Source organism: Macrotis lagotis, chromosome 3 (assembly GCF_037893015.1).
Source record: "Macrotis lagotis isolate mMagLag1 chromosome 3, bilby.v1.9.chrom.fasta, whole genome shotgun sequence".
Taxonomy (NCBI): domain Eukaryota; kingdom Metazoa; phylum Chordata; class Mammalia; order Peramelemorphia; family Peramelidae; genus Macrotis; species Macrotis lagotis.
Window position 1 is genome coordinate 221,072,714 of NC_133660.1, and position 25,359 is coordinate 221,098,072.

The 25,359-nt window shown below is 38.2% G+C and overlaps 1 protein-coding gene across 7 annotated transcripts in view; it reads right to left on the reverse strand.

Annotated features, from left to right (window-relative positions):
• SH3BP2 (SH3 domain binding protein 2) overlaps positions 1–25,359 on the reverse strand; it is a 139,826-nt gene that overhangs the window by 24,551 nt on the left and 89,916 nt on the right. For 5 of the 7 annotated variants that reach the window (XM_074229905.1, XM_074229907.1, XM_074229903.1 and 2 more), the window contains 2 exons: positions 3,231–3,370; positions 498–600 (listed from right to left, as the gene is read on the reverse strand). In XM_074229905.1, coding sequence (XP_074086006.1) covers positions 498–600; positions 3,231–3,366 — 239 coding nt within the window. In that variant the 5' untranslated portion in view covers positions 3,367–3,370. Of the gene's footprint in view, positions 1–497; positions 601–3,230; positions 3,371–7,172; positions 8,549–21,511; positions 22,105–25,359 lie in introns of those variants that run through there. The other 2 variants (XM_074229902.1, XM_074229901.1) reach the window with 2 other exon arrangements.

Here is a 25,359-nt window from a genome sequence, read left to right on the forward strand (position 1 = left end):
GCTTGCTGAATGAATGTTCCATAGCAAGGCTCTGACATTGACAAATAGTGCAACCCTGGGCGAGTCACTTAAGTTCATTGAATTCCAATAAAATAGCAAAAATTATAATAATAATTGCTGACTTTGGATAGCATGTTAATGTTTGCAAAACACTTTAGTGCAAGAGTGCATTCTGGGACACTGATGACTGTCAGTTCTAGCCTTGGCTGGGCTATCAGTTCCTTCCTGAGTATTGGCAATTCTTCTGTCTGTAACCCAGGGATAATAATCCTTTTCCCAAACCCACTTGCACTGGTCTGATGGGTTGAGGGGCAGGGAGGGAGGGGGTACTGATTTTCAAGAAGGTGTTACATAGACCAAGACAAGTGATAAAAGTAATTGGCTGAGAACCCATGGGAACTCAGTGGGAGATGGTGGTGGATAATTTAGTTAGATTTTATAGAAAATGGGGGTGAGGCCAAGAATGTCTTCCTATCCGAGGTACCAAGTCAACTTACCGATTGTAGCCACTCAGGGAGAAGGCCCCCTGGGGAGATGCTGATGTGCTGCTCTTAAAATAATAAATACATCTCTTGTGGATAATTACAAATCTCAATGGCCCTAGAGACAGAGAAAAAGAAAGATTATTTTAATGTTTTGCTGATTAAAATATACATATAATTTTCCATTTGTCCTGTCTCCACCTGACATTTCTATACTGCTTTAGGCTGCAAAATATTTTGCTCCTCAAAACTACTCTTCAAGGATGTGTTAATGTTATTATTTCCTCCCATTTTACAGCTGAGGAAAGTGAGCTTCAGAGAGATTATCTTGCTTGTTCATATTTAGTAGTTAGAAGCCAGTCTTATCTGATTCCTTGTCTAAAACAAAGGGTCATGAGTCAATTGACATCTATAAACTAAGTGTTATCTACAGAGTCCCACAAAACAAAGACTCTATTGGCACATACATGTCTGTATGAAGGCTATTCAAAACAATTCCAAAATAGAAAGTAAAGTCTCTCTAATTCTATTGTATTCTGTAATGTTAATAGAATTAGAAAGATTCACAGCCTGAATGGGGCACTAGAAATCATTTAGGGCTCATTTTACAGAGAAGGAAACTGACGCTCAGAGAGTTGTAATAAGGAGCAGAGTCAGAATTCAAATCCAGGGCTCTTCCCAGCCTTAGAGGGCAGCTCACTGAGAGGAAAACAATAGAGGATTCAGATACTCTGATTAATTATTTCTGTTCATTCTTTTCAACATTGCATAATCAAGGGTATAAACTATTTGCCCTTTCCACTAGTACAGTGGAAGGGCATTGAATTTACACATAGAGCTAAGTTTGAGCTAGCTCTAATACTGGGCAAATCTCTATAGGGATCTATAGAACTCTGAGTCACAATTTCCTCATCTGTAAAATGAGATTAGACTAAATTACTTTGAAGATTTTGTCTAGCTCTAGATCTATGATCTGTCACATGGAAAAAAAAGAATTATAGTTGCTCTACCTGGCCCTAGAGGGAAGACCTAGGAATGAAAATTAAAGAAGAATTACAGATATTTCGGCTTACTATCCAAAAAACCACTCCCTCTCCCAACTTCCTAACAAATAGAATGAGATATTCAAGTAGAGGAGAAAGACCACTAGTGAACTAGATGGCTTCTGAACTTTTTTCCCCCCTACTTCCTCAACATGTACTATTCTTAGCCAAGTCTCTGCAGTGGATGATGATGATGATAATAATAACAACAACAACAATAATAATAATAGCAGCTAGCATTTACAAAGCTCCTGAGAGGGAGGGACTGACGTTATCCTCTTTTTTAAAAAATCATCCTCATTTTTGCAAATGCAGAAATCGATGCGGAGTTTGTGACTTGTCCAAGACATATGCAGCTCATAAGAGGTCTTCCTGAGCCCAAGTGCAACACTCTCCAGCTCAAAGATGCAGAAACCCCTGTTAGGAGACTCTGTACTTGACTAGACAGGCCCTCAAATGCCAGATACAAGCCAGCACTGGATTATAATCCATGCTGTCTAATTGGCATAACCTCTGAGAATGAAACATTTCTTCTGCACCAATGTGGAGCATTAATGGAAGGACATGAGCTGGGTTCAAATGCCATCTCTCTGGGCTTTGATCCCTCTTCTATAAAATAAGGGACCTGAAATACACCTCTCAGTTTCCTTCAAGTTCTAAATATATCAATTGTAAAAGCAAAAATCTCAATGCTTTTCTTTTTGGAAATATGAAGAAAGTATTTTAAAAGTATCCTGGCCTGCAGCCTTCTTGACTACTCTGAAATCTGTCACTTGGGAAACAATGACTTGCTCCACTCTCTCTGATTAGCCCAGGAAGAACTCTTGTAACATGATTTAGGAAGGTAATAGGACAAGGACTGATTCACATAAGAGAAGAAGCCTCTTTCCCAAGACTGTGAAGGAGATAATGATCTGTCTATGAAAGGAAGAAGTCTCTTCCTTTGAAGTGACTTCAAGTCAAACTGTGGGCAGACTGGAGTGTGTAGTGGGGGAAAAGGCCCTTGAGAAGAGTGACCACAGAAGGGCTGGAAGGTTTTAAGAAAATGACTCTCCAAGAAGTACTCTCAAAGATGAATTATTGTTCTGTATTATGGCCTGACTGTTCAACTGTTTTATCATAATGAGAAATGTCCCCTGTTCCAAATTCCTATAAATGTTACTTCAAAAATGTATGGTGCTGATGAAATGTCTGAAAACAAGAAGGGACTCTGCCAGTTTGGACATTTCTCCCCCTAAGCTAGAAAAATGCTTGGATAAGAATAATAGTAAATTAACTAAAATGTTTTTTGGCAATTTTGTGCCTGCAATGCAGAGTCTAGTATTAATGTTTTTTTTCCTTCAATACAATAGACACTTTATGTTTTATATTAAGCACTTATGACTTTTCAAAGTACTTTTACAAACATACTCTCATTGACCTTAAGGTAGAGAGAATAGGCATTAGCACCAATGTTTCAAGACAAGGGATTTGGGATAGAGAAGAGAGAACTACCTAAAATTCTACAGTTTGACAATAGTAGTTGGCCAAGCTATAATTCAAAGTCTCCCAACTCTCAGTCCTGTACTTTCTTGGCAATATCATGTTAGTTCACTGAATACCTAGATATTGGGCTGGTACTGAGGCCCATTGTGGGAAAGGGTGGGTGGTTGGGTGGACAAAAGCTTCAGGGGGACACAAAGGGATTATGGGTGATAGGACTTACATTTCAGCAACTGCAGCTGGGTACCACCTTTTTTGTGAAGGTATCCAGACTTGACCACTCCCCCGGGCATTGTCAAAAGGTTCTGAGCTCCAATGGCCTTCATTGGCACAGGCCAATGCTGCTCCTCCGAAGCCATCAGGCTGAAAATAAAGGAAAAGAATAAGCTAGGTTTGGGAGTTAGACAATTAGTTGAAGGAAAAAACAAGGAAAGGGGGAAAAATGGAATGTACTTTTGGAAACAACATATAAGGTACAGCAGTGTCTCAAAGATTTCAGGAAGTTAGTAACATGACAGCTTTGCAGAAAATCCCCAGGGATTTTTTTTAAAAGATTGTTTGGGGGGTGTCTAGGTGGCGCAGTGGATAGAGCACCAGCCCTGGAGTCAGGAGTACCTGAGCTCAAATTCAGCCTCAGACATTTAATAATTACCTAGCTGTGTGGCCTTGGGCAAGCCACTTAACCCTATTGCCTTACAAAAACTAAAAAAAAAATAAAAAATAAAAAAAAGGATTGTTTGGTTTTGGACTTCTGAACAGGGACAGGATGAAAGGAGAGAGAGAATGGAATAGAATGGAGGAAAATACAGCTAGTGATAGCAACTGTGGAGAAAATATTGAAGCAACTTCTCTGGTGGCTGTGATGAGGAAGGCAACTCATCCCAGAGGTAGAGCCATTGGAGTCTTCTCTCTCATTATTCTTGAGGTTTCTCATCTTTTTATGGGGGGGGGGGGGGGAAGAGGGGGTTTATGATTACTCTCACAACAAGATTATTGTAATAATATAAAATAAATAAACAAAAAAAAAAGAAAGAAAAGACCCTAAGATAGGCTGCAAAGTGAATAATGAATAAAAGCAAATGAATAAAAGCAAAAAAAAAGGTTTTTTTTGGAATGACTTTGTTGAGATTCAGATATTTATACCCTTAAGTAAGTAAGCATTAGAACAACATGATCAGTCTAAAGTTTAATGGCACCAACATTAAAACATCTCTATTTCTTCCATCTTCGACATCCATTCCAATTCAACAAAATATGAAAGGATCAACTTTTTTACATCACCCCTTGGTTTGCCTACTGCATCAGAATCTGTTTAATTTCAGTGATTAAGAGGAAACACTTATGACCACTTCAGCTACCCATCTCAAAAAAGAGAGGCAGTATGGAAGGAATAAGAAAGATTTGTCAAGTGACCTGCTACAAACTCCAACTGCCTGGGTACCTTGGACAAATCACTTCTCTCTTGGTTGACTTTTTTTGGGGAGAGGGGAGGTCAGACTAGTGATTTTATTGATACAGGGAACCTTCCTTAACCAATGCAGGCATCTGTTTGAGAACCACTGGGGACACCAAGAGATTAAATCACTTGCTTAGATTCTTCAGTCAAGAACTAAGCTATTTTTAAGTCTCTTTCAGTTCTAAATCCTATGATCCTATATTAGCATACATATAATGCTTTACAAAGCACTTTCCTTATAACAACACTGGGAGGTCAGTGAGAAGCAAGGCATATTGGAAATGATGGTGGATTTGGAATCAGAAGACTTGGCATTCAAATTCCAACTCTGACATTTATTACCTATGTGAAGTTGGATAATGAATCAATCAACAAGCATTTAGTGCCTATGTGCCAAGCACCTGGCAAAGAGATGGTGATAAAAAGAAACAAAAACAGGTCCTGTGATCCCAAGGAATTTCCATTCTAATGAAAAGAAAAGCAATAGTGGTTTCTGAAACTTTGATGAAGACTTTTCAAATAATTTCACCTCTGGATCTCAATTTCTTTATTTTTAATAACCTAAAGGGTTGGATGAAATGACCCATCTAGCTCTAAATCTATGATAATGTAATCCTTTTTACAGATTTGGAAACTGAGGCTTAGAGGTAAAGGCACATGCTTAAGTTTACACAGATTTTTAATGGTAACCCCTCAATTCCAAGTCAAATCTTTTGACTCCAAATCTAATGTTCCTTTAAATCACTTCATTTCCCAAATCACCACATATCAAGACCTCCTTTGTGCTAGCCCCTATAGAGATGCAGTTTAGGTATATACTAAGATTCTGTCTGCATCATATCTAGCAGGGTGGTGAGCCACACTGACAAATACATAACATTACATGATAAATGCATTAGAACAGTACAAATGGGGCACCTAGGTGGCGCAGTGGATAGAGCACCAGAGTCAGGAGGACTTGAGTTCAAATTTGACCTCAGACACTTAATAATTGCCTGTGTGGTCTTGGGCAAGCCACTTAAGCCCATTGCCTAGCAAAAAAAAAAAAAAAAGAACAGCACAAATGAAGTACTATATAAGGTCTAAGGGAGGAAAGCTTGCTGCATGCAGGCAGAAAAGTAGGGGAAACAGAAAGCTTTTGCTTTATGAAAAGATAATCCAACTATAACCCTGCTAATACCCCAGGAGATATGTTGGGAAGAAATCAGATTTTACACAAAGTAAAGTATTTCTTGCCAATTTAGAAAAGTAGTGGGAGAATGCTGGCTGTTCTCTCTAGGAAGAATACCTGCAAGAACTATATGTAAGATAACTCCTTTCCCCCCTCCCCCTTCTCTCTTCTCTGCTCCCCACTCTCCACTCCCCTCCCACCCTCCTCCCCCTTCTCTCTTCTCTGCTCCCTACTCTTCACTATAGACATCTATGTTGGTTACTGCTGTCTGAGGATCATGGAGCCATCCTTTGATCTTGGATCAACTTCAGGGTGCAGAAGAGCATGGCTCTTTCCCTGGGAACCCCTTTTTTGTCTGCCTGAGGCAGCACAAAAGGCCCCTTTTCTTTCTATGGCAGTTAGAACTAGGATTACTTAGCAGGCTGAGAAAAGGGTGGGCAGGATGCAAGGTGGGGGGCATGTGGAAGAATTAATCAGCACCTGTCTTACTATCAGCCACAGTCCTGTGGCAGAGAACTGACCCCAAAATGCCACCTTTCTCATGTGAAAGATAACCCCCAGAGGCCAAAGGGATCCAGACTGACCAAAACATCCTAATAAATCATTCTGGCAATGACAATTCAAATTTTCCACAGCATTTTAAAGTTGTAGTATTTTCCTTACCAAAGGAAAAAAAAACCCAACCCAACAGGAGAAAGGTCAGTGAAAGCATTATTTTCTTATTTGACAGGACAATGATGAGCCTCACAGGGGATAAATGATTTGTGTCCATGGTCACACAGATAGTATTTGTTGGGAATCCAGGACTGAACCAAGATCTTGCTTGTTCTCGTTTGCTCTTCTTCCCACTAACAAACGATTCACAATGGAGAGACTGGGGGGCAATGAAGTTGTATCTCATTGGAGTATAGCCTCCCCACCCTTCCAAAACAAAAACAAAGAGATTCCGGACACACACACAAAGGGTAAATGTGCATTGAGTTAGGTTTGGGAGAGACAGACTGAAACAAGAAAATGAAGCACCCCTTCCTCCTTCCCCCCAATCCACAATGTAGGAAAAGGTAAGCCATTCATTCAATCCTCACTTCCAGTTCCCCAGCTAAAAACCATGAGCCTGACATAGATGAGTACTGACTCACATGGATAAGGAAAAGGAAAGGAGGGACCGCCTGCTTTGACTAGATAAAGTCCTTACAGCACACGTGGCGGTACAATGGAAAGAGGCTGAGTCTTTATCCGAGAGCTGATTTTATTAAAAAAAAAAAAACCCACAAATCAAAGAATTGTGTCCCTCTCACTCCCCAAATTGATTACCCTACCCTGACCCATCCATCACCTCCCCCAGGTTTGGAAGCTTGATAATCCTCCAGACAGTTATGTTCTACTCTTTCTCTCTCTCTCATACACACACACACACACACACACACACACACACACACACACACACACACAAACACACACACAAACAGGCAGAGCATTTGCTCCCTTTGTTTAGGAGAGGAAACCAGGAGGTGTGACCTGCATGATAAGTAACTTACTGCTCTCGGGCACTGTCTTTTCTATCCTGGCCATGAAGGCAACCTGCACAGCCCTCGGTCTGCTTCTTGGAGGAGCCGCCTGGACCAGCTCGCAGCCTCTCCTTACACCTGCAGCCTTCCAGGTCTCCTTCGAAGCTCGCTCCCAGCCCTGACAGTCTCTTCAGTGCCTCCACGGCTTTCTGACTCTTAAGGGTCCAGCTTTCCATTTCTCCACCTGCTTCTCTTTTCCTCTGCTGAAATGTTCCAATGTTTTCTCTGTCCCAGAACAAATCCTCTGTTCAGCAGGCTCTTCCCAAATCACCTCTCACTGGAGACTTCCTTCCTCTATTTCCTGGCATCCACAGCTTCTTTTCTCAAGGAAGCATTGCTTGCTCACTCACCTCCCTCCTCTCCTCTTCCATTCTTGCCAATGCTGCCCCCCAAAGTGCAGGACCACATCTGCTCTCTTATTTCCCTAAGGAATGCAGGGTTTTTCTGCAGAAGCTGGCTCATCAGGGGTCGGACTTCAGTGGGATTGTTTTTCTCCATCCCCCATCTCCAGCCCAGCTCTCCCGCCTCCCAGATTGGAGATGAAGAAATAGCGAATCCTTTGGGTGCTAAGTGACAGGTTGAGGGGAGATGGCAGCAAAGAAAGGATAAAGAAAGCATGAAACAAACCAGGGAAGAGGTGGCTGCCTGCCAACCAACCTGGTGAGGAAGAAATGGAGACAGGGAAGACCTGATTTATGAACCAAGGTATCATTTGGCTCCTGAGACACAGTGACAGACTTCAGCCATGGTGCTACAGCTAGAAGCCAAAGGAACATGTATTCACATGTACTCAATTTTGTCATTTATTGATTCTTTGAGACACACCCTCATCATTTCAATAGGAGAGATAACACTGTTCACATACAGGGAAGTATCAATACATGCACACATCCATTCTAACAAATATTAAGTGTCTAATATTTGCCATGCCAGGAACTGAAGAAAACAAAAAGATGAAATAAGGAGATTTAAAAAAAAAAAAATTCAGAACTACTGATTGTTAAGTATAGGAGGGAGTTTAGAAGTCATTTGGCCCAGTCTCCTCCTTTTGTAGATATGGAGGCTCAGAATTAAGCGTAAGGTCACACAGCCAGTCATCTGGTGAACTCAGTTTCCTGGACTTCCAGGCTCAGTTCAAGCCCTGTCTCCCTCCAGGAAGCCTTCTCTGATACCTCCTGGCTCACTACCATGAGCTTTCCTTTCTCTAAAGCTCTGACTATTCATTTAGACCATTTGACACAAGAAAAATATATCCTGCAATTTCTAAAACATTTATACAACTTTGCATCTCTAACTAGGCTAATGAGCCCCTTAATAGTAAAAGACTAGATCTTATAATTCTTTATCCCATTATTGCAAATGCGGCAGGGTCATATATATATATATATATATATATATATATATATATATATATATATACACACACACACACACACACATATATATATATATAAAATGCTTCATAAATAAATATCTAAGGAATAAATCTGGCAAGGAGATATACAAGAAATCTAACCCACAATACAGAGGCTATTCTCAAACAGCTGGAAATTAAATTCTAACTCTCAGTCAATTTTCTCTTGAAAAAGCAAGTGACAGGGCTCCAATTCTCTTTTGAAAAAGCTGAAGTGACAGGGCTCCAGGGTGGGGTAGCTCCACACCCCTTAACCACCAAAGGCAAGGTGGCCTTCTGTCATTATGAGACTGCCTTCTTCCTTCAAGTCACCTGATATGTAGTAATGGTATGAATTATATTTAGCAATGAGTAAAAATGGAATTTTTGGAGCTGAAAGGAGTCATATCCTCTCATTTTGTAGATAGTAAAACTGAGGCTTAGAGAGGAAATTATATTTCCATTGTTATAGAACTAACTGAAGTAGCACCAAAACAGTTTTTCTTTGACTCACAAGCTCAACTATAGTTTCCACTACAGCACAAAGCCTCTCATAATATTTCTGAATGATTTAATTCCCATAAAATTCCTATTTAGGAATCCCTAATTAGACTATGAATTTCTTGAGGACAGGCACTGTTTTTGATTTTTTTTTTTTTGGTGGCTTCAATGCTTAGGACAGTTCAGGCACTGTGTAAGGCAAAAGCTGTAGAGTGGAGAGAGAGATCCTAATGATTATCTAGACTAGGGGTCTAGTGAAGTCTGGAGATATATCAAGAATAATGTTTATTACCTACATTCATAATTGGTTGTTGTTGTTCAGTCTTGTCTATATCTTCAAGGCAGATAGGTTGCACAGTGGATAAGCACTGGCCTTAGATTCAGGATGGGAGTTCAAATCTGGCCTCAGACACTTGCTACTTACTAGCTGTGTGACTTTGACTTAAATAACTTAAGTCTTGTATCCAGGGCCATCTCCAGTTGTCCTGATTCATATCTGGCCACTGGAACCAGATGGCTCTGGAGGACCCCTCCTCCTCAAATCCAATTCATGTGCTAATCATGATATCACCTCCCTGAAGTCATGTGGATTTCTTTGAAAATGAAGGACAAAACATATCTTCATGACCCCAGGTAAGGTTTGCTTAGCAAAGATGCTGGAGTGATTTGTCATTTTCTTCTTTAGCTCATTTTAATTTTACAGATGAGGAAACTGGTGCAAACAGTGTTAAGTGACTTGCTCAGGATCACACATCTAGTAAGTACCAGATTTGAAATTACTCTTAGCTGCCCTGTTCATAACTGAAGGAAATGCTAAATTTCAGTAAAGAAGGGGAAGGGTAATGTAATTTCTCCCTTCTTGTGAGTTTATAGTCTCCCTGAAATCTCTCTATGGACTCCAGGTTGAGAATCTCTATTCTACTATGCCTAAAGAGCAATTACAATTGTGCATACCCCTTGATTCCAGCAATATCACTACTAGGTCTATATCACAAAGAGATCATAAATAACAGCTCTTTTTGTAGTCGCAAAGAACTGGAACTTGAGGAGATGCCTATCAGTTGGGGAATGGTTGAATAAATTGTGCTATATTTATGTTATGGAGAACATTCTGTAAGAAATCATGAGCTGCCCAACTTCAGAAAAGCCTGGAAGACTTGCATGAACTGATGATGAGTGAAGTGAGCAGAATCAGGAGAACCAACAACATGATGAGATGATCAACTATGATGGACTCTGCTCATCAGTTCAATGATCAAGGACAATTCTGAGAGACCTGCTATGGATAATGCATCCACATCCAGAGAAAAAATTATGGATATAAATGCAGAGCAAAGCACACAATGTTCACTTTTTACAATTTCTTTTATGGTTTTTTCCTCCTTAGTTCTGATTCTTTTTTCACAATAAGACTAATATAGAAATATGTTAAACACGATGGCACATGTACAACCTATATCAGATTACTTGTTGCCATGGGGAGGGGGAGGGAAGGGAGGGTAGTAGAAAAATGTGGAACTCAAAAAACCTTGCAAAAGGATGGATATTGAAAACTAACTCTACAAGTAGTTGGAGGGAAAATATTTGAAGTCATTAAAAAATAAATTTAAAATAAGCTAAAAAAAAAGAATTCCTGGTTCTAGACTAACTCCATTTTACAGATAAGGACACTGAGACCCAGAGAGATTGTCCAAGCTTACACAGGTAGCATGCGACAGCTAGGATTCCAATCCAGGTTTTCAACAGTTGATCCCCCACTGTCTCTCATTTTGACAGAGCCTGAGACTTAGTAAGTTCTTACTTAATTAAAGCCTGTTGACTGTCTGACTAGACTAAGTTCAAGGCACATCTTTATGACTTAATAGCTCTGTGACCCTGAGCATTTTAATATCACTGAGATTTATTTCCTATATCTGTAAAATGAGAAAAATAAGAGCCTACTTATTTACCTCACAAAGTGCTCTATAAAATACTTTAAAAACCTTAAAGTGCCCTAGAAATGTGAACATGTATTCTACATGTACTGTGTTTTACAGTTTAGCCAATTAGGTGGTCCAGTGGGTAGAGTGCTGGACTTGGATTCAGGAAGAACCAAGTTCAAATCCTATCGTGCTTATTTTGAAGCTATTGACGTAGATGACCTCTTTTACCCAGTTTCCTTATCTGTAAAATAGAGATAATAATCCTACCTACTTCCTGGTTCTTATGAGGTTCCAAGGAGACAACTGATTTAAAGTTCTTTGCAAATCTCAAAATACTATTATTACTACATAATCTCACTGTTCTTCGCATCCCTCAGAGGTAAGCACAACAGGTGATATTATTGCCCTTTAACAAACAAGAAAATTAGGGCTCTGAGAAGCAGCAGAATGACTCTTGCAAGGAAATACAATTTGTAAACAGGAGAGCTAAGATTGGAGAGCCCAAAAAGACTCAGGCTATGTCCACAAGATATTTATATTCTTGTAACCCAACGAGACAGGCACATATTCTCCAAAAAAAAAATAATAACTCCCAAAGCACACTCAAGCGTAGACCTACACACACACAGTAGCCTAGAAACAGAGTGGTCAGGAAAGGGAAAAGAACAGGAGGGAATGAATTAGGCTCAGGAGAGATGTGTCTTCATACAAATCCCTGTATTTCGTTAGACTATGAACTCTTTGAAAGCAAAGATTGTCTATTGTATTCTGCCTGTGCTTAGCTCAGTTTGGGTCCATAATAGGCACCTAAGAAATGTTTATTGACTGACTGATGGTTCACAGAAGAAGGGGGATATAGGATATCAGCCCACTGAGAAAACCAATGATAGAATTTTTCAAAGTCAGGGCTCAAATTTCTCCTCCTCTTTATTCCATTGATGTCTTCTCCTCTGAACTTCTATAGTGTTCATGGGTCACACAAATCTTGTAGCAAATATTATTCTACTAATAAATTATTATTATTATTACCAGTTTCTAGTAACATCCCAGGATACTGAACTTTTCATGCATTTGTGTTGTTTCTGCCAAGTAAATCAGAAGCTCCTTGAGGGCCATGACTATGTCCTGTTTCACATTGAAAAGTGTACCAAAAAAGATGTATTACCAACAACAAATGTTAAAGAAACATTTGTTGAATGAATAATAATAATTCATATTTCTATAACCCTTTAAGATTCAACAAAGCACTCTGCTCAAAACACTCCTGTGGTACATGTAATGTTATATCCCATTAAAGATGGGGAAAATGAGGTTCAGAGATGAAGTAACTTGTCTAAGGTCATACAGCAAGGAAGTAGTAAAGAGAAGCTCTTTCAATTCTTTGGTTTAAAATCCACTTTTTACTTCATGTCACCTGTAATGATTAAAATAATTTCAAGAGATAGTTTTTCTCAGGTTAAGCATTTTATTAATAAGACCAGTACATTATTCATTAAAGGATGCTCTCTCTTAGATCAAAGAGAGGGCTGGGCTATGGTCTCAGCTCAGAGCTCATATGTTCTTTTGGAAGAGGAGTGGCAATGAACTCTGATTGGTTAAGACAATAGAAGATAAGAGATTGAGAGTGACATCAAACCACCCTAGAATAGAGGAACTATTTCTATACTCATACCACCCAAGTTTGATTGAATGGAATTCACAACCATGTAGTGCTGAGGGAGGCGGGGAGAAGGAGGGAAGGGTTCAGAGATTGAGGTCTTCAAAATAAAAAAGAAAGGAATCTCTGAATCTCCCAAAGTCATTAGTTGTTAATAATTATTTCTCTCACACCTCAACTCATAACACACTATAATCATCATCATCATCATCCTGGGCTAAAGCACTTTACAACTATCTCCTTTGATTTTCACATAACCCTGAGAAATAGGTACTATTATTATCTGTATTTTACAATTGAGGAAATTAAGACAAACAAGTGACTTGCACAAAGAACTGCCTGACTTTATTCACTATTCTTCCCACTAAGTCACTTAGCTGTGTTTTACTTTCCAAATTACTTGCATAGTATTCTCTTCTCTGAAGAAGATAAAGTTGAAACTTCCCATCTTCACTAAACAACTCTGATGGTTAGAAAACAGCATTTGGAAAATGTAGTTTAATTCAGACTTTCCCAAAATTCCACTGTCTCCAACTGGCCATCAAAGAGCACCAGGATGTAGTATGAGAAGCTGTTGCTAAAAAATTAGAGCCAATCATCAGATTACATAAAGCCTTGGCTAGTTGAAGTTCTGACTGTAAGGCTTTGCCTTCACCAGATTAAGGGAGCTGAATGTGACTGTGTTTGGAGGCTATAACATAAATGTATATAATATAAAATAAAAATGTCATATATAGTCCACCAAGCCATAGCTGCTCTTCCTTCCTAGGCAGTGAGCCCAATTCTAGAACAGTCTTCGATGGGGTCTTGGGACCTTGGTATATTCACATCTGGTAATAACTCAGTCCAAGTTTCATGTGGCAGCCAATGCTGCAGCTGTTATTCCTAAACTGATTCTCAGAAGAGGCAACCTCTTTCTGTAAAGAGCCAGGATCTGTCACAGCACAAGTGATCATTAGATCCAATTCAACTCAATAGGAAACTTGTAAAGCAACTGTCATTGTCCAAGGCCTGCATTTCACTTGGGGATATATGATATTGGAGTTTATTATTTGCAGAGGGAATGCCTAGTACAAAAGATGACTTAAGGTAGTATGATCATTGGGACAAAGGAATGATCCAGACAAAATTCTCTAGGAAAATTTGGGGAGGGAGAGAAATGGGGAACATTTTATGGAAGAGTAAGGAATCTGAACTGGACCTCAAAAGACAAAATGATGAAACAAAGATGAAAAAAGAATTGATTCTAAGCACAGGGAATGGACTGTGCAAATGAATGAAGGTCAGAGAAGAAATGCCAAGATTAGAAAACAGTAAGTAGTCTAATTTGGCTCTATCACAGCATATATATAAAAGAATAAGGAAACTGGGCTAGAAAAAGAATGAAACCAGATTATGGGGAGACCTTAAAAATCATGATTAGGGGTTCATATGAAAACCACAGAAGGTCTGATCAGGGGAGTTACATGGGCAGACACTTGTTTTGGGAGGATAATTTTGGCAGCCATGTAAAAAGGAGAAGGGGTACGGTAAGGAGAGAAAAGGCCCATCATCTCCCAAAGGAAAACCGTTTATTGAGCATGCCCTTGTGCAAGAGTCAGAATGTTAGAGATGTAACTGTAGATGTCACTTCCTAAAATTTTCTTATTGCATTGGTCTGATGGGGAGAAAAAAGAGGGAAGTGACATGAGCTACAGCCCCAAACATTCAGTATTTCAAAGAAGGATGGAAATTGAATTGTTTTTGCACAACAACTTCATCATCTTGAATTTGCAAGCAAAGTGAGTGGAACTTTCCGAGTAAAGTCTCAGAGTTTCTTCACAGTAGGAAACTTGGATGACCAATGATGTAAAGACAATAGTGGTAGCAGCATAGAAGTAATAACTAACATCTATATAGATTTATCGATTATTTTGGTAATCATGTAAATGAGAGACTGAAGGAGGGATACTCCCTTTGATGAAAGACCATCACCACCAAGGTGAAATGTATCCTTCAACCCTGCACCAATACAAAATATATCCATCTACCCCAAATAAGATCTTCATCTCATGTGATTCTCCCAATATTATTCCTCCTAATTATAAGAACTATTATTCTTATTTGACCTATAAGGAAACTGAGGATGAGAGGGCCACATGAATTAAGTGTTTGAAGCAGAATCTAAACTCAAAGTCTTGCTGACTCTAGAGTATTCCAAGTCACCTTGTCTTGGAAGGAAGTTGGGGAAACTCCAGTTCTATTGAGGGTAGAGAAGAAGAGAATCACTATCACTTTCTAAAGTTGAACCACTGGATGCTATTTCCTCCTGCCTTTGTTACATCCATTTTTAGAGCTAGAAGAAATCTTAAAGATGCATAGTCTAAGGACATCTCTAAATTGGTGAACAGAAAAAGATACTATATGAGCAGGCACCAAGTTTTCTAAGAGGACTTTAATATAAAATTAATATAATAACATTATCATTATATTATAATTATAATATAATTAATTTAATATAAAATTCACAACTGCTATGTCTGATTCTAGAACAGTTCTTCAGACCCTGGTATATTCACCTCTGGTGATAATTTATCACACAATAGTAGGAACTCTGAGGAGAGGGGAAGGGTGGAAAAAGTAAGGACAAGAGTATTCAGGGAAGGCTTTTAATCTCATGAATATTATTTATTTATTTGTTAGGGGCTTATTATTTTCTAGATGCTAGAGAAGTCATAGCACTCCTAAAACTTGCTACCTGGTAAGGAGAAAAGAAACTATTCCAAGGGATGAACACATCAAAGAGGATCAAAATGCCAGGGTGTCATAGCAAAGTGCTCTCAGCTTTGCCAAGGAGAGAAGACAGGCACCCATACAACAATGGTGTAAAATTATGATAGGTATATAGGGAAGGGCATAATTGAGCTGAATATAATAAAATAAAGGCTACTGAGTTGCTACAGCAAGCTTTGCCTTGAATTGGCTATGGGGTTTGAGTCCCATTTTCCTTAATTGTAAAATAGAGTTCAAAAGATCACAGCCTTAGAGTGGAAAGAGATCTTTGAAGTTTTAGAATCCATCCCCCAACCACTATTTTAAAGATGAGGAAATTGAAACCCAGAAGTTCATCTGCTCTATCTACTTCATCATGCTGTTGTAAGGGTAAAATGGGGGTAATAATGCACAGGAAAGGGCTTCATTATTTCTGTAGTGTAGCATTCAGTATAAGGACTGATTCTTTTTCTTTTTTAAATCTCCAAAATGAGTTAGTAGATGGATTTCTAGGATAGGAAAGTTTAGCTGAAAAGTAAATTAGTTATCAATATTAAGCTATTCCTGGACCCAAGAATTCATGAAATTCAGGAAGGAAGATGTCACATATCTCAAGGGGAAGGTCAGAGTTAACAGAAACTTTGTGAAATATGGCACCAGTTCCTTGTCTGTATGTCTACACGCGTGCATGAACAAACATGCACAGGCAACTGTGGGGAGGGCTTAGGAGGACTATGTGGGTCAGCTAGGTAAAAGTTTTTTGTAACTCTGTGGGAAATGCTGTCCCATAGATGACCACAGGACATCCGACTCAGTCTCACCATGAGAAGGTAGGAGAAGATATCCTCTGGCCTTCTTTGAAGGGGAAGCCACAGGACAAGCCCCTCCCCTTTGCAAACTGCAACTGGAGTGAGGAACCCAGCCTAACCTGAGTGAGAAATTGGAGAAGCTCTGGTTCCACTGAAGGTTGAGAAGGAGAGAATTACTATTACATTCTTAAGAGTTTTGTTTCTGGTTTCATAGCATCCCTGCCTTTGTCAAATCCATTTTTAAAAGCTAGAGGAAATCTTAGAGTTGCATAGAGATTATGGACACTAGCAAAACTACAGGATACTCTCCCTTCACTTTGGGAGGAGTGGAAATATTATAGTATAATATAAAGAGTATTGGACTTGAAGACCCAGTTATAGAGCCTGAGTCAAACAATTTCTTTCTCTAGACCCTGGCATTCTCAGCTATGAGGAGCAGGGATCAGATGCCCTATAAGTCTGCTCCCCCCACCCCAATTTCTAAATCCTTAAATCCAAATACATCAAATGAAAGATGAGTCACACAGGAGAAGTCAGGTGGAATGACCATTCTACACAAACCATTGGTAATTCCAGTCCTTGCTTTTCTGACTCCCAGATTCCATTCCGTATTATTCATTTTGATACTCAAGCCCATTCAGATGAACAATTTTGTCCTCTGTAAGTTTTCCCTGATGCTTCTTCATGAAGAAATAACTTTTCCTTCCTTCAAAGATCTAGAGTATTCTTCCCTTTCTTGTCAAACTTGTCACATTTTGCCTTGTATTATAATTATCTGAATCTATACTCTTTGCAAACTTTCTGAGGACAGAGACCAGGTGTTATTGAATCTTACCTATTTCTATCCATTGGTTAAAAAATGTTTGTTCAATTGAATTTTATGTCATCCACAACACCTTAGAAAAAAGGCTCAAAATTTTTAATTTAAAAATTTTCTTCCAATTAGACACAAAGATAGTTTTCAACATTCATCACTCAGCCAGCTTTATTTTTTTCTCACCCTCCCTTTTTTGCTCCCTCCTAATGGCAGCAAGCAATCTGATACAGGTTATACATGTGCAGTCATGTGTAACATTTCCGTATTAGTTGGTAAAAGACTTTTTTTAAAAAAAAAGGAAATAAATTTACTACCATATATTACAGTAAAAGGTCTTGAATTATTTTCTAATTGACTGATGGAGGTCTTTTTTTCCCCCAGATATGAAAGGCAGAGTCAAAAGTTATCTTCTTTGGGCTTTACCACTTTTGACACTTAAAGGAAAAAAATGTCACATCAAGAAGAGACATCCCAGAGTTTCTACCTCATACCTAACTGATTAACAAAAAGATAAGAAAAAAAGGAAAGTGACAAATGTTGACGGAGCTATACATTGATATTCTGTTGGTAGAGCTATGATTTGGTTCAACTGCTCCATAAACCAACTTGAAGTACGTCCTCAAAGTAACAAAACTTCATTATCTTCTGACACCAGTGGCATTACTTTTAAGAAAGAGGAGATGGACTTACATATAAAAAAAAAATTTGTAGTATCTCTTTTTTGTACTGATAAAGAACTGGAGATTAAAAGTATTCATTAATTGAGAAATACATAGAGAAGGAAAGACAGCAGGAAATCCAGATAGGATAGCTTAGAAAATAGCATATTGAAAGTGCTTATTTTAATTGGTATTTAAGATCAGAATAAAAAGAGAAAATAAAATTAAGGGGGGGAACCTTTAAGCCATATCAAGTTAAAGTGGGCTTTGAGATTTTAGGAAGAGAGGATATTGAGAAATATTTGTATACTAATTTTCCCAGACAAACCAACAATTCCAAATGTGGCTTCCTCCCTTTCCACCACCACCTATTCCCTCCCAAAAGGAAGGTTGTATGATAGCACTTTGGACATGAGAGGAGACTTTGGTTTGAATCCCTTTCAGATATTTCCAGTTTTGAGAATCATGTGTAAAATGGGAATAAAACACTTACCTCCCTCACAGGACTGTGCTGTGAAAAGCACTTTGTGAACCTGAAACTACTATGTAAACTGAGCTAATATTTTGTGATTTTTCTCATTTGGAAAGCTTCTGGGATCTGATGGTATCCAGACCAACCCAAACACTTCCTAAAATCTCAAAGCCCATTTTAACTTGATATGGCTTAGAGGGTGCATCAAGACTTGCATACTTGACTCCAAATCTAGCTCTAAAACACTAAAACTGATGTGCTTCAATCCCTTGTTGGAGTAGTCAGGGAAAATACTGCTCATGAGAACCCCACAAACATGGAGGCAGCACATTAGGATGCAAGATATGGTGGGCAATGATAGATTTGGAGTCAGAAAACATAGTTCAGAACCTCAGTTTTTCATCCTAAAAAATGGGAATAGAGTTTACACTAGCTATCTGATTTCACAATTGAAGAGAAAGCATTCTGTAAACTTGAGACCTTTATAAAAATGAGAGCTGTCATGACTATGGAGACTTGCCCTCTTATTCACAGTTGACTTGAGTTATGGTGGATAGGTTGGCTGAAGGAGGAAAAACTCTACAGTTCCATAAAATTTCTGTTAACCTAGAAAGGGCTTGGTTTTAGCTGCCAACAATCCAGGGGGGATTTTCTATAGAATCCAGATGTGAAATCATAGTAATTTCTACCATATTCCTAAATGGTGAGAGGTTCATACTGTGAACTTTAGGCGGGGAGAAACCAATATACTTTGGTTGTTATGTGATATTTGATTCTCAATCCAGTAGTCTGTCCACAGCTCAACTTGCTTCTGATTTCCAGCATACCAACTCCTCTTCTAGAAATTATAATAAAAGGTACTTTTCAAGGAAGGAGGTAGTGTAGACAGCCAAAAGAAAGTTCAAAAAGGGGTTAGAGTTTGTAAAGGAGTTAGATGTGTGTGTGTGTGTGTGTGTGTGTGTGTATTTATATCTCCTCTTCCCTTCCTTTCTCAATACATTTTTATTGAAATACCATTAAATTATATGCTCTTTGAGAACAGAAAAAAATCTTTTGCTTTTCTTCTTATTTCCAGTGCTCAGTACAATGGCTAGTAATAGTAGATGCTTAATAAGTCCTTATTGACTAACCTTTTGAAAGGTTATCATACTCCCTAGGGTAATACTAGGTCTCATTTTCCTCATTAATAAAATGGAGTGGGAGGAATTGGATCAGATGAGCTCTATGGCTATAAACTCATGAGTTGACAAGCCACATAGCCATAACCAAAAGGTGTTTCCTACCCCTAAGATTTATAGACCAAACCTCTCTCTTTCCTCCAGATCTCTGGTCAGGTAGGAAAAGTGGAAAGGACTACACTTTAAGATGTGGAATCTCCAGAAAACTCGCTTGGATTGTTGGAAGCTAAAACCAAAAGCCCTCTTGGTTAGCAGGAACACTAGAAGGCTATGAAGTTTCCTCCTTCAGCTTTCACAGTCCTCATAATAAAAATCACTTGTGCAAAAGAAGGTGGGTCTATAAAAATAAAAGTTCCATTGCCTCTCTATGTCTTAGTTTCCTCATCTATAAAATGAAGGGGTTGGAGTGAATGATTTCAAAGATATCAGCTGTTATGTACCATTTTAACTCTGAAATTACATGTTCTAAAGTTCCATTCCATGTTCCCTTCTAGCTCTGACAATTCTATGTTATAAGGTGCCTTCCAGCTGTTAGGAGGTTTGTTTCATATCATATATGAGGAAAGATTAGGAGATTTTAGAACTGTGCCTGTCTTCTCTCCGCCATCTTGGCCAGAAGGCCCCAAAGACACCTTGACTAATATGAATGTTTAGTATTTATCAAGCTTGAGTCTTCTATAGTAAGAAATGCACACGCACAATTCATTAAATGGTTCTTTAACACTTATTATGAACATCAATACATTCCAAAAGGAGACCTTAGAGGCTTTTTTTTTGGGGGGGGGATTGTATCTATTTCCAGTTATGTAGCACTTTACTACTAAAAAGCATTTTACTAATTCATGTGTTAGTATACCTTTATGAATTAAGTAGTATGAGCAGTATTTTTCCCATTTTATAGAAAGAGGCTCAGAAATGAACTGACTTTCCTGAAACTTGAACTTGAGGCTCCTGATTTTATACCTTTGCATCCTCAGTGCCAAATACAATCTATTGACCAATCTAAGTTTTAAATAAATGTTGAATTAAATTTGGACTTCACTACAATGTCTGTAACTTATCTAAATCTAAATCCTTATTTTTAGACAGTATATCTAGGTCTCAATTTAGTTTGAAAAATGAATCCCCATGAAGTAGTCTCATTATTTTAATTGGAACTGGATATTTCTACTGGGTTTGAACAAAATGCTACATTTTAATATAATTATACTTGTCATGTTTTATATATAATTATATTTCACACATTCAGAATATAATTATATGTAAAACATGGTAATTGGTTTCATCCCAATGGAACTATAAAGTGCAAATTCAAATAATGGCAGCTCTTCATGGGATTAATTTTTCACAGAAATTGGGACATAGTTATATTCCAGAAGAACTTTGTGCAAGTTTTCTCCTCTCTTTAGGTCTCAGTTTCCTTATTTGGGAAATAGATGGTTGGATGAAAACATTGCTAAGGTTTCTTACCTTTCAAATATTCTTTAATCTCCCTAATTCCTAACAATCAATTCTCTCTCTATTTCAAGTAGTAAATTCTTCCAACACTTGAAATCTTCAATTCAAGTGGATAGTATCTATTGGAAATGCCACTCAAGAAAGTTGCCTTAGATTAACTTTGAAGTCCCTTTTAGCCCCAAGACAGACTTTAGTCCTCTACTAACCATCAGAGCATGGGAGTTAGTTACCTCAACTCTTTGAACCTTAGTTGTGTGACCTATAAAATGGTGATGGCAATATACCACTCACCTCACAAGGGTTACTGAGAAGAAAGTACTTGACCATTTTAAAATTCACCATTTTAAGATCTAACTAAGGTGGGACAAGAGCCCTGGATTCCTGATTTTCCACCTCAATTGTGCTCTCCCATCACACAGTTACATAAGACAGCATGCTACTAGAGAGAGTACTTGGTAGAAGGCAAGATAGAATTCTGGCTCTGCTTCTTTCTTCTAATGAGAACCTGAGCAAGTCAATCTCCCTGGGTTCTGATTTCTTGATCTTTAAAGTGAGAAGGTAGGATAAGGCGATCTCAAGAATTCCTTCCAAATCGAAATCCTATGAGTCCTTTGACAAAAAATACATCTTAAAATGCTCATACAAAGAGTAGGACAGAAGTGGGGGGGAAAAAAGCAGAAAAGGGCACTAACCTGAAAGTATTTATTCTACACATGACTTTCCTGTTGTAGGCTGCACCAAATGAATATTTTCTTTGGACTGATGAATCCATCAATTTCTCAGAGTCTGGGAGAAGAGACCGGCAACCTCATCCTGGCTTCTCTTGTGGACTTGAAGGACCCACATGCCACACAGGCTCTGCTCTGCTTCCCCTCAGGGACAGCCCCCCAGCTAGGTTTTGGTCAAGTTAGGCTGTTGAACAGTGACTAGCTTCCTTTGCTTTCTGTCTGACTTCCTGTCGCTCAGGAGATATAAGGCAAAAGAGGCGGGGAGGGCCACTGGACAACCTCAAGAAAGCCCCTCATTTCCTGACTTTCCTCAGACAGCATGAGGAATCTGAAACTTGAGAAAGAGCTGGAAGCCAAAGCCTAGTTCATTTCTACTTTTGTGGGGGGCGGGGTGGAAATCACCGCCAAAATCCAAACCGTTTTTGATACTTATTTCATTAATGGAGAAAAGGTTGAGGAAAGAGATCATATATAACTTTTTAATGAAATGATAATGGAAATCCTAGTTAGTATTCAAAGCCAAATGCTTACCATTCTCATGTTGTTTAAATATCAACCAACTAGCCGTACTATATATATATATATATATATATATATATATATATATATATATATATATATATATTTGGTTTTTGCAAGGCAATGAGGTTAAGTGGCTTGCCCAGGGCCACACAGCTAGGTAATTATTAAGTGTCTGAGGCTGGATGCTGTATCTACTGCACCAGCCTAGCCTAGCTGCCCCCACTGATTTATTTTTCATAAAATAAATGTGTGTCCATTAATGCTGAGATGGACAGTCACTTCCAGCAAAGTTTTAAGTGAGTTTTTTCTCCCAACCAAACAACCAAATTAAAGTCTTTAAGGAGGTAAAAAAAATGTGCTTATCCATTTATCTATCTTATTATATTACTTTCCTTCAGCAATTTCATAAGTTAAAGGCAATAAAAATTCTTCATGCTCCATCACCTTCCTATCTTTCCAGTCTTCTTAAACCATCCACTTCCCTCATAACCTCTGCAATCTGGTGACACTGGCATCTTTGTGGTTTCTCAAACAAGTTGTTTTCCTGTGTCTGTAATTCTCTCTTTCCTTTATCCCCATCATTTAGCTTCCCTAGCTTCTTTCAAGTCCCAGAAAAGATCTTATCATCTACAAGGAATCTTTCCCAGTTTTACTTAGAGATATCCTTCCCTTCCAGTAATTACTTCCAATTTTCCAAGAATATGTCTTGTTTGTACATAGTTGTTTCCGGGGCCACTCTCCTATCAGATTATAAGCTCCCTGAAGGTAGGAACTATTTTTAACTTTTGTAGTATTTGGCAGAGTACCTGCATAAAAAAAACTGCCTAATAAATGTTTACTGAAGTTACAAATTTTATAGAGTACTGTTGTCTATAAGAAACCATGAATGGTCAGATTGTAGAGAAGCATGGAAAGAATTATATGAACTGATGCTGACTGAAGGGAGCAGAACCAAGAAGAGAACATTGTGCATATTAACAACAACATTGTGAGTTGATCAATAATGGATGCAGCTTGTTCAGAGATCTAGGATAATCCTGGGAGACATGTTATGGATGACGCCATCCATATCTAGAGGGGGAAAAAAAACCCTCAAAAATCTCCTCCAAAAGCAAAAAATCCCACCACAGAATCTGAATAGATACCATGTTCACTTTTTAAAAACTGTTCTTATGTTTTTCTTTACTATCCCATGATTTTCTTTTTTTACCCTTAGTCTTAATTTCTCATATACAAAATGATTAATATGTAAACATAAATACAAATGGACATGTACAATTTTTACCATACTGTTTGCTGCTAAGGGGAAAGGTGTGGGAAGGGAAGGTGGAAGAAAAATGTGTAACTTATAAATATGCAAGTAGATGAACGTTGAAAAATTTTCATAATATGTAATTGGAAAAACAAAATAAAATATCAGTCAAAAAATGCTTGTAATACTTCCAATAAAAGAAATTTAAAAAAAATTCTACTAGTGGCAGCTAGGTGGTGCAGTGGATAGAGCACTGGCCCTGGAGTCAGGAGGACCTCAGTTCAAATCCAGCCTCAGACACTTAATAATTGCCTAGCTGTGTGACCTTGGGCAAGTTACTTAACCACATTGCCCCTTAAATAAAATTCTAAAAAAAAAATTCTACTAGAGTCTCTGTTCAAGAGAACCAACTTGATTAGGAAAAAATCATGGAAACAGACAGGCCCTTTGGGAAGAAAGTACAAGAATCTCTATAGCATCTCTGACAGGTGCTGTTTGAACACCTTTAATAAGGTCAGTCTCTAACAGGGCAGCTAGCTTCTCTGCCACTATTACCAATGTCCTATAAATATGAGCCAAAAATCTTCTTTCCTATAAATTACACTCATTGATCCTGAGAAACAACCACTCACTCTTCTTTTCTTTCCTTTCTTTCTATTTTTTTTGTTAAGTAACTTGTCCAGGGACACACAGCTACTAAGGACTTGAAGATGGATTTGAACTCAGGTCCCCCTGATTCCAGGGTCAATGTTCTATCCACAATGCCATCTAGGTTCTCTTCATTCACATTTCTATAGCTCTCAAAGTACATTTTCTTTATTCCAAATCTGTGATTTCGAAAGTGCAAGTACTGACGTTCTCATTTTACAGAAGACACTAAGGCTTAGAGAGATTAAATGACTTGCCCCATGTCACTTGGATAACAAGCATTGGATTTGGGATATAAATACAACTTTTCCCACATTAAGTGCAGGGGTCTCTATCTTCAGGAACCTTATAATCTGATAGGAGAATGGAAATGTAAACATCTATGTACAAACAAGCCATGTTCTTGGAAAATTGGAAGTAATCAATAGAAGGGAAGGTATCACTAAATAAAACTGGGAAAGATTCCTTATAGAAGATAAGATTTTATCTGGGACTTGAAAGAAGCTAGGGAAGCTAAGCAATGGGGATGAGGAAAAAGAGAATTCCAGACACAGGAAGACAACTTGTTTGAGAAACCACAAAGATGCCAGTGTCACCAGATTGCAAAGGTTATGAGGGAGGTGGATGGTTTAAGAAGACTGAAAAGATAGGAAGGTGAGAGAATATGAAAACCTTCCTACTTCCACATAATAGTTGAGGTGGATGTTTGAAGAAAGTTATCTTGTCCTTTCTTATACCTTTGTCATACCCATGTTTATCTTGTTCTCTCTTATCCTTTGTTAACCAATGATTCAATCTTTACTCAATCCTGTGCTTATAAATATTACATTATTCACTTAGTTAAATATTTACCAGAAACTTCTTTATAGGCTTTGGGAAGAGCTCTGGAGTGAGAGATTGAAAGAAAAAAAAAGATAATCTCCATTCTAGAAGCTCAGAGCCTAGTAAAAAAGGCAAGATGTGCACATCTAAAACAGATAATAATAAGAAGGCAGCCACTCAATTTGACTTGGGAACTACATGGTACTATGTCACTGGAATCTTGGAGACAGTATTGGCCTTGATATGGTATGTTGCTCCCTTCTACCCCATTTCACATCAAATAATATGGAACTTTCCTTTTCCTTTTTTTAAAATTTATATTTTATTTTTCCAAAAACATGTTATAAAAGTTTTTTAATATTCATCCATATGCACATGTATATTTTTAAGTTATAAAAATTTCCTTCCAGGTTCCCTCAGTGAACAGACAGGTTAATAATGTATATACATAGTTATGTTAAACTACAGATTAGTCATTTTCAGTATGAGGAATTAGGATTAAGGGAAAGAAGTACATAAGAGAAATTTTTTAAAAAGTGAAAGTAGTGTTCATCAGATTCTGAAGGGG